Raw genomic sequence first — 10847 nt, 5'->3', positions numbered from 1 at the left:
CATAATTATTTACACTATCATAATTGCAATGTGGCTTACTCCATCGACAGAACACAAGGGGCACTTCAAGTGCAGGAGGATCTGGTAGTACATCACAACCTCAACTAACATCCACAAGGGCAACTACCACTGCAGGAGGTTCTCAAGCACGAGCAGCTCCATCAACGTCACAAGGTGGAGGAACATCAATAAGGGGGACTTCTCAACCAGGAGGACCTCCAACAACATCACAACCTGGAAGAAGTGGTAGTGGAGCACGAGCTACATCAACTAACCAAGCTGGAAGAAGAACATCCTCACGACTACTAGCTGCACAACATCTAGGGTCCCAACTAGTACCAATTGAAGATTTAGTGTAGCCAAACGTTATTTTTAATGTATTTTGCAAGTCACTGTCACCCACTTAAGGAACAATAGTAGTTGGTACAGTGAGTTTTTATCTAGCAGCATATGTAATTGTAAGGGACCACTTAAGGAACAATAGTACTATTTGCACAATATTTTTTGTCAGTGGTAAGGGACCACTTAAATTACTTTTCTTATATAATAGTATGGGATCACTTCAATTACTTTTAATTTCTTGAATTCCAACTTTATTTATGCCAAGTTAACATGTGTTGTCTGTTGGTATCTGAGGTTTAAAATAAAGTATGGACATAAACATAAGAATAAACAGTTGTCCATTTCATCCTCAGCATAAAGAACAATATTAACATCATCAAGCATAATTTGGAGACAAACTCAAGTACCTCATTTTATTGAACGATAATTCTTAATTACAATTCATCTTGAACAAAAACATAATACAAAAGAAAATTGTTAGCGCCCATGACAAAACAAACAACAACAAAATCATTTTCCCAACTTTTTTTCTCTTCCTCTAATTTCCTCTTCAGCTTGTCGTTCTTCTTCCTTAGATCCAGTATAAGTTTTTCATTTTCCAAACACATTTCAACTTCTTCACGTTTTCTTCCAAAGCTTCCTTAAATTTTAGAATCTCCTTCATCAACCCATTCAAAGTAATTAATTACAACTTGAATTACTCTGCAATCAAAATAACACACCATCAATCAAAAATTCAGCACATGAACTGAAGGATTTAGTCACTTACTGCACAATTTCTACATCTGTAAAATAGTCTTCCTTTGTTCTTCAAAGTAGTTGCCTTCAAAAGCAACAATGTTTCCCCACAACCACACAATTTAGATGGTAACCGAGAAGATGATCCACAGCTTTGCGACTTTCCCGAACCAATGGTCCTTTGCGTCCAACCATTTCCTCCACTGTCACCTTTCATTTCACTACAACAAAGAAATCCCTTCATCAACTTACTTCCCACTATTCCCACCAGAACCCTAAATCCCCAATCCATATATTCCCACGAAGAAGACAAAAACAAAACGTATCAACTTACTGTTAACAAATTGGCAAGTGTACCAAATCGCACAAGTAATATAAAATAGTAAGACCAAGTATCGTATCCCAGAGGACTCTCGGCACTAAACAGTCGTGTGATAAATTAATTAATTAAGACTTAAAATAAACGAGACCATTGGTTTAAAATGCAAAGATAGAAAATTAAATATGAATGCAAATTGATCAATAGTAGAGTAACACAAAGATGAACGAATGTTGTTTAATATGAGATGAATATGTTGTTGGGGTTAGATTTCACCAAGTTCCCTCTCATGTATATAAGAATTCCTCTTTATGCATTAATGTTAACGTCACTCACTAAAGTACTTAGAACCCAATCCATTGGCACAATAAGCCTGCCTTAATTCCTAGTTCGTGCAATTCCTAGCATTCCTAGAAAATTAAGTCTGAAGATCAAGAGCTTAAGACGACCACGTACTCATACCCTCATCCCTGAGAAATATTACCCTTGGGAGAATTCAACAAGAACCTGAATTGTAAGGAACCTCCCAGCACTCATGCAATTCATAAATCATGCAACTAAATGAGTTAAATAGAGCAAGTATTGAAACAGATGAATTCCCTAACAATTAATGAATAAAACATATATGATTAAGAATCAATTCAAATACATGAGAGTTCACAAGGTTACATCATTCCCCAATAACAAATAGAGTTTAGTTCCCCATAGACATGGAGAAACTAAATGTACAATGGAAAAACATGAGATAGTAAAACCCTAAGAGTAGAAGAGGAAGCTTCCGCCTCCAGATCCGCCTTTAGAGAGTAAAAGAGTGTGCTGTTGTGTTGCTCCAGCCAGAGATACAAAACCTAGAGCACCAGGATCCTTTAAATAGAGTCGAAAAAGAGTAGAAACAAGGCCGGATTCTAAAGAGTCGAAACAGAGAAAAAAATGGGCCTAATCCATGACACTTGGGCGCTTGGGCGGTGGACGTCGATTTCTGGTCGCCCAAGCCTCCACTGGGCGCCCAAGCTTCACGGTTGACTTTTCTGCACTCTGGTTGACTTTTCTGCATTCCAACTATTTGGTACTTTAACTCTTCCTTCAAATCATTCCAATAGCCTACAAAATCAAGCGAATTTGTTGATAAAATCATCAAGTATAACCTCAACTCTCTTATTCACAAAACTAAAGCAAAAACATGAGTCAAAGCAAGTTTCTAAGTCAAAAATGATGTATTTAGTATCAAAATTACATCACAGATAACAGTATTTTAAATCGTTATCACTTACCTCCTCAACAAGACGAACTTCAACCTTCAGATGTACAACTTTATTTGAATCTTCAAATATGATGTCGTGTTTGCCCCCAACTGCATACACATCACACTTGCTTAAAATCTCATTTATAAGAGATGACGAAGTTAGGTTCAATCAAGTAATAAACAATGCACAACGTGGCAGAGAGTTAAAAGGGAAGTTGTCATCAAACGTGGGCTCCCCATTTGCCACATCAAACAAAAGTTAACGTCGTTCAATTTTAAGGACTAATTATAAGAGTTTCAAAACTAAGAGGACTAAAATGAACAAATATTTCGGATAGGGACTAAAACCAAAATCGCTTGATAGTTGAAGGACTAAAAACATATTTAACCCTAAAAAATATTTAGATGATAAGGATAATAACTGATGACTTTTTAAAAATAAATTTCAAATGAATAGGTAATAGGAAATATATAAATGAATTATAGATATTATTTTTGTATTTTGTTGTTAGATTATAAATAAATTATAGATATTATAAATAAGTTATGTTGTTATATTTCTAATAAGATAGATGATGATCAAATTTAACCAATCATTTTGAGTTGGATAAATATTTTATATTAAGGATTTCTCATCTTTTGTTATTTTTTTTTTGGTGTTATGTAAATGTGTGGTTTTTGGTGTGTTTAATATTTTGAGACTTAATAATAGTTTAATTGGACTTTTAGAAGTATATAAAAGAAAAATGGTTAAGTGGAAGGAAACACTACCTTCAAGTAAGTGGAATTAATTGTTATATATATTTAATACGATGACAGTTAGATAATTGAATGATATAAGTTCATATGTATGATCTTTATAGAAATGATCATGTTAAGGAGTGATTATGAAGGACTCAGTATAACTTGAATTGATAAAAATATGTTTTTTATTGTAAGAAATTATATTATCAAAGTAGATGATGAAATAGATAAGTTTAAAATGACTCACTATAAAAATAATTATTTTTAACTGATGTGTTATTTTTTCTCTGGGTTTTTAAATCCTGTTAAGAGCATTACTCGCAGTTTGTTATATTTCAGAAAGAGTAAGTGTTGCTAACAGCTTATTTGAGGTTTTAATAATTTCTAATTATTTGAGGTTTTAACAATTTCTAAAATGACATATGAAACCTTGGTACTGTCTGTTGTTTGAAACCTCAATTACTTTTTTGGGTTTATAAAACTCTAATTACTTCTTGAAATTTATAAAAGATCTATTAATTTAAACAAGTTTAACCATACATATTTTCTCCCTACAATCAATAATTATTACATGTTATAAATAATAATTATTATAATAAGGATCATAAAACCAATAATATATGACAAAATGATAGTGATAACTTTGGTGAAATTGAAAACAAAGTTTTAATAATGAAAATAGGAAAGTTTGCTACTAATAATTAGATAAGTCTAGCAATATACATTAAACAAGTGATTCATATGTTGATTAGACGAGTCTAACAATATACATTAAACAAGTTTTTTCATATCCAAATGAGACGAGTCTACTAATACACATTAGACGTGTATGTTCATTCACTGGTTAGATGAATCTTGCAATATACATTAGACGAGTATCTTCATATACTATAATTAAACAAGTTTATTAATACACATTAGATGAGTCTATTAATACAGTAACTAGACAACACAAAAGATAAAACAAGTCCTTTCATGCATTAATTAGATGAGTCTAACAATACACATTAGGTGAGTTTATTTATACATTGATTAAACAAGTCTTGCAACACACATTATATGTGTTTGTCCATACACTCATTAAATGAGTTTAACAATATACATTAGACGAGTTTGTTTATACACATATTATACGAGTCTATTATTACACATTAGACAACTCTGTTTATTCTCTTATTTGTGTTTTGCAATACACATTAAATAAATTTATTTATACACATTAGAGGAGTGTAACAATACACATAATATGTCCATATACTAATTAGATAAGTCTAACATTAGATATTAAATAAATCTATCATACACTGATTATACAAGTCTAACCATACACATTAGACAAAATATATGTTCATACCCAAATTTGTATTTATAACAAATATATTCAAAGTATTTTTTGCATAGTTTATATTTCCAGAGAGTTTATTCTGTATTTTTTCCCATGTTATATCTTTTTCTTTTTTCCAAAATTTACTCTTTACATTTATATGTATGAGATTTTAAACTTATGAATAATTTTTCACGTTAATTTTATTTAAAATATAATTATAAACTTAAAATTTTCATTATTATTTTCCTCAACCTCTAAATATATTTTAATATAATACATATTAAATATATTTTAATATAATACATATTAAATATATTTTAATATAATACATATTTACTAACATAAAAAAGCACAAAACATCAACCTTGCGTAAACATGAGTTTATTCAAAAACATTAAACTCAACGAGAAAAAGCATTACAGTGAAAATATGAGAGTTATAATTAAGATTGACTAAGGGGTAAAGTTTGACGGGGTGTCAGAAGTTACAGGTTCAACTTCCTTCACCAACAATTTGAAAATATAATATTGATTGATTAGTTTGGATAAAACAGTGACGATGTGATGTGTTTAATTTCTTCTACTAACAAATACCAACAAAAAAGACCAATAATATGACAAAATGATAGTGATAACTTTGGTGAAGTTGAAAACAAAGTTTTAATAATAAAAATGGGAAAGGTTGCAACTACAATAATTAGCATAAGAAATATAATACAATATAAAAAATAAAGACAAATTATAAATTATTAAAAAATTTACTTACGATTTACTATGTGACCTAATATATTAAATAGCGTTGTTATAATTTCGCCTTAAAATAGTTTTTTTAAGTCTTTATTGTAAAAGAATTATTGCTGAATTTACAATAAAAAAGAATTAGATGATTGAAAAATACATCTGATTGACATTAAATTTCTGAGCACCATATCCTTGGTGCAGTTTTTCACAGCTTAAAAACATAGTCGACAACAAAGAAAACATTATGGAAGATAGAAACTCCGCATGCACACTGTATTTATTTGAAAGTTGGAAGTTCGAAGAACACCGCTACTCATGAAGAATCAATAATTGTATTTTTGAGTCGAGATTTATCAAAAGTTTATTTTCACCAGAAACTATGTCCATGACTGCTAGGAAGCAAAAGACCAACATGCTAAATACAAATGATTCTGCATGCACAAAATCTCTTATTCACACAAAACCACTAATCCTGCATCATTGATTTTGAGATTTGGAAATCTGTGATGTTTCCTTAATCCTTTTTTTTTCTTCGAGCACTTAACAAATATATAACACCAGACAATGTGACAGTAAAATAAAGGTTCTTTTATATGTACCATACAATTTCTCAAGAAAAGCATATAAAACAATATGAGGTTACAAGCTACTCGTGCAGCACGTCAAATATCCTATCATTTTATCATAAGGTCGATGTTGGACTTTCAACACACCCTTTTCACGCCGAGATATATCTCGTGCGTGATAATAGAAATTTGAGTGGTTCTAATGGCCCCATAGCGGATGAAATAAGAAAATAAAATGTCCACTTAGAACTCGTTAAATACAGTTATGGAAATCTGTAACCAAAATTATAAAGAACTCAAATTTTTGTCCAATTGTCATATACCACGGGATCCGGATGATCCACAGAAAACCTTTTATTTTCTCAATTCTGGCTCCTTACCATTGTGACAAGCCAGATAATGGATATCCTTGAAGCTGAAGCAGCACCATTTTTTTATTCTGAAATCAAGAGGCAATGTAGCAGCAAAGGAGACAAGCTAGGTGATGAGTAATGAGGTTTTCTGATTGCCAACACTACGAGGACATGCCAGTTATGCAACAGAAACCCATTTGAATACTATTTTGGCCTGTATTATGTCACAAATAATAGTGCACAATGTTTGGTAGAGATGTGACAAACTCACCTAATGAGTAGGAAACACATGCTACAACCACATGCTCACGTTCATCATCAGTGCTGCCTATTTTCTTCACCAATAGGAATGGATCATGAATTGTGCCTATATATAGAGTTAAGGACTTGGTTAGACCACCAAAACATTGAGCTTCCTTTGGAAAAGTACACAACATAAAAAGGGTAATAACCATGGCAAACAAGTTCCATATTCGCTCAAACAGTTTCCCTACTGGATCTCATCCTAGCATCAGTAGAGTAGAGGAAGAGCTGAACAAGCTCAAAACTTGGGAAGCCACTTCCACATCCACATCAAAGTCAATCGGCACTGGCTTGTCCTTGTTATCAGATTTGCATATTTGCTTGGAAGATATTCTCAACATGGCTTCAACCCAGAAGCTGATTTCTAACCATCAGGGTGAGAAATGCATAGAAGAGCTTCTGGATGGTTCAGTGAGAATTTTGGACATCTGTGACATCACAAGGGACACCTTGTTACAGATTAAAGAAAATGTTGAATCCCTTCATTCTGCTCTCAGAAGGAGAAAGGGGGATTCGAGCATTGAAAGAATTGTAGCCGAATATACATTGTTCTCAAAGAAGATGAAGAAGAATGCGAAGAAGTTGATGACAACTTTAAAACAGATGGAGAACAAATTTGGAGTATCCCCGGTGTTGGATGAAGACCAACAACTTGTTTCTTTGATTAGAGTGGTTAGGGAAGTCATTGGAACGAACATGTCTGTCTTCCAATCCCTGTTAGCTTTCTTGGTTGTGCCTGCTTCAAAGTCAAAGGCAACCAAATGGGTATTGGTAGCAAAATTAATGCACAAGGGAGTGATAGCATGTGAAGAGAAGCAGAAGAATTTGAACGAGTTGCAGTGTGTGGAAGCATCTTTAAGCAGCCTTCTGAGTGAAGGAACCAATGTTGCAAACATGGAAGCTGCTAATGAAAGATTGGAAGCTTTGGAGAATGGAATTGAAAGCATAGAAAATGGTTTGGAGAGCGTATTTAGGCGCATGGTTAGAACAAGAGCCTGCCTTTTGAACATCATGACTCAATAGAAACTACACACTATTCAGTCATCATTTTCTCTCCAAATCCTCCATAGCATCCAAGTTTTAGGGATCAACGAGGATTGGAAATTTTTGTCCTATTAATTTGTACATGTACACAATTCAATAGTTATATACAATCAAATACAGCAAAATGTTATCTATACTCTATATTCGATATACTTTTGTTTCAAGTCACCTTTTTCCTTGAGACTATTCCTGCACTGTTATACTGTTTCTCTAGGTAAACGTGCAATGCTCCTTAACACCTGCAAAACGCAATTGAGACATAATAAGTTTATTTATTTTGTTAATAATATGGAACTCAAAATCACAATAAATTAATTTCTAATCGGTGAAAATATTCTTCTCTTACACTGAGATTAAACATCTGAAATATGAAGACAAGATTTTATAATACTACAAACAGATTAACAAGTGGTAAATTGATTTATATTTTTTAGGCTTTCACTTTCTTTTACCATAGTTATAAAATAGTCATAAACTATTCCCAAGTAAATGTTTCAAGTGACAACACAATCTGCATTTTTTATCTGTATCAGTGTCAAACATAGAACAAAACCATCAGCTCGGTAAAATCAGAAGAGGACAAACAAGCACAAATGCCACTCGTGCACACGCCAAACTAATCTAATGCAATAATTTGCGCATTATTTTGTTCTTTGAATTGTAATAAGCTTATCTGTCACTTCAATTATTGTACATTTTCTAGTATATCTCATGAGATCAAGATCTCAACCTTTCAAAAACAAATTCAATTCATTGCAGTTTTAGCTCCTTCATTTTGAGACAACTTAGTGCACATCTCTGAAGCAATAAACAGCAACAGTATATTTTATATTTGAAATCAAGAGGGTAGTGCTGAAACAGAAAACTAGTTGATGAGTAATGATGTTTTCTGATTACCAACACTCAAAGAACATGCAGTTATGCAGCAAAAACCTATTTTATTATCATTGTGTCTTACAGAATATCACAATGTTGGGAAGAGGTGTGACAATCTCACCTAATTCAAAGGGAATCCCATGAGGGCACCACATGTGTTCTATGCATGTTGATTAAGAGAAGGTACTCATCTTTTTCTAGGCATTTATTGAAATCATGGAATGATTAATGAATTGTCAATGGCCACTATATATATAATGAGGTAAAGGACTAAGTATGAGTGCACAATTCTGCAAAAATAACAAACAAAAGAGAAAGTAACAATGGCAAATATGTACCATGTTCGCTCAAATAGTTTCTCTTCTACTTCTCATCCCAGCTCCATCAGAATAGAGGAGGAGCTAAGTAAAATGAGGACATGGGAAGCCACATCCACGTCCACTTCTGAGTCAATTGGCACTGGCTTATCCTTGCTTGAAGATGTGTTCATTTGCTTGGAAGATTTTCTCAACATGGCATCAACTCAAAAAGTGATTTCGAACCATCAAGGTGAGAAATGCATGGAAGAGCTGTTGGATTGTTTGGTGAGAGTTTTAGATATCTGTGGCATTATAAGGAACACCATGTTACAAGTTAAGGAAAATGTTCAAGCCCTTCATTCTGCTCTCAGGAGGAGAAAGGGAGATTCAAGCATTGAAAAAAGTGTGGCTGAGTACAATTTATTCACAAGAAAGATGAAGAAAAGTGCCAAGAAGTTGATCTCATCTTTAAAGCAGATGAAAAGTAAATCTAGAGCATCCCCAGTGTTGAATCAAGATCAAGACCCTGATGCTCTGATGAGAGTTCTTAGGGAGGTCATTACAAAGAACATGTCCATCTTTCAAACCATTTTGTCTTACTTGGCTGTGCCAGCTTCAAAAGCAAAGCCAACTAAATGGTTGATGGTGGCAAACTTGATGCACAAAAGGGTAATATCATGTGAAGAAAAATCCCAGAATTTCAACGAGTTGCAGTTTGTGGAAGGATCTTTAGGCACCCTTGTAAGTGAATGTACTGATGTTTTGAAGGTGCAGGCTTTGCGTGAGGGATTAGGGGGTTTGGAGAATGCCATTGAAAGCATAGAAAATGGTTTGGAGAGAATGTTTAGACGCTTAGTTAGAACAAGAGCCAACCTTTTGAACATAATGACTCCATAGAGGTGCTCAGTCGTAGTTTTATCTGCAAATTTTGCCTAAAAATTTGTAAATGTATATATATATATATATATATATATATATATATATATATATATATATATATATATATATATATAGACGATTCAATAGTTACACAAACAAATACAACAAAAAGTTCATAGACAATATTTGGATCTCTTCCTTTTGAAGTTATCTTTTCTTTCTTAACTGCCAGACCAAGAATTACTTTTAATGTGTTGTTCTCTACCTAAACACTATAGTGAGTGAGATTGGTCAAATAAGTAAGTTGAATAATCATTTGTCTTTGGAGAAATTTAATAAGAAAACCTTCGATTCACTGATACTTTTGATCAGGGTTGGAAGCAAGAATAGAAATGAGTCAAGTAATCATAGGAGCTAACATGATCCCATTCATTTATTAAAAAAGTTATACTTAAACGTTTTTAAAACCCTATTTAGATAAAAAGAAATCAAAATTTTAAGCCTTAAAAAACTTAATCAACCTAACTGATTTATATATATTTAATTTGGGAATCTAATTAGACATTTTCATTTATTTATTCTGTTTTATTTGCGTCACTTCTACCGTTCATATTTAAAATAATTGTCACACAATTTATAGTGTTAGGAATAATATAGATTATGAGTTTTTTTTTTATAAGTTTATGTTTTTGTTAGAATCATGAGTTGTGTGTGCGTGTGTTCCAACCAATCTTAGCTGGTTGGAAGTGTAGCCAACATATTTTTCCTCCTATAAATGTAATTTGAATTGTTGAGATATTTCAAGTCCTCTATAAATATATTTTCTATTTTAGTTTCAAGTAGCTTATTAAATATAAGTTTACATATAAAAAAAGTTTAACATATTTAAATTAAAATATATATAAATTAATTTGTTCTTAAAGTTTAAAAATCAAAATATATCAAAATCTTTTATATATACAAATTTTACTTAATCCTAAAATAAAATTGAAGAAATATATATATTAAAATATGTTATATATATATATATATATATATATATATATATATATATATATATATATATATATATAT

At 32.0% G+C, this 10847-nt stretch overlaps 2 protein-coding genes across 2 annotated transcripts; both read left to right on the top strand.

Moving 5' to 3' along the window:
* The first annotated feature begins 6789 nt into the window (after positions 1-6789).
* On the top strand, positions 6790-7759 carry LOC108335599 (uncharacterized). The gene has a single exon (XM_017571628.2). It carries the CDS (start codon positions 6826-6828, stop codon positions 7696-7698), a length of 873 nt encoding a protein of 290 aa, XP_017427117.2. The 5' UTR covers positions 6790-6825; the 3' UTR covers positions 7699-7759.
* A 1151-nt stretch (positions 7760-8910) lies between these two features.
* Positions 8911-9791, top strand: LOC108334824 (uncharacterized). Its single transcript, XM_017570756.2, has one exon. The coding sequence runs from the start codon at positions 8919-8921 to the stop codon at positions 9789-9791; it is 873 nt and encodes a 290-aa protein (XP_017426245.1). The 5' UTR covers positions 8911-8918.
* Positions 9792-10847: the final 1056 nt, after the last annotated feature.

The sequence above is a fragment of the Vigna angularis genome, chromosome 10 (assembly GCF_016808095.1).
Source record: "Vigna angularis cultivar LongXiaoDou No.4 chromosome 10, ASM1680809v1, whole genome shotgun sequence".
NCBI lineage: Eukaryota > Viridiplantae > Streptophyta > Magnoliopsida > Fabales > Fabaceae > Vigna > Vigna angularis.
This window is presented reverse-complemented; position numbering and strand designations above follow the sequence as displayed.

Bases quoted from the DNA above. Each gene is read 5' to 3' on its own strand.
- LOC108335599 (XM_017571628.2), top strand. From the start codon at position 6,826: ATGGCAAACAAGTTCCATATTCGCTCAAACAGTTTCCCTACTGGATCT.
- LOC108334824 (XM_017570756.2), top strand. From the start codon at position 8,919: ATGGCAAATATGTACCATGTTCGCTCAAATAGTTTCTCTTCTACTTCT.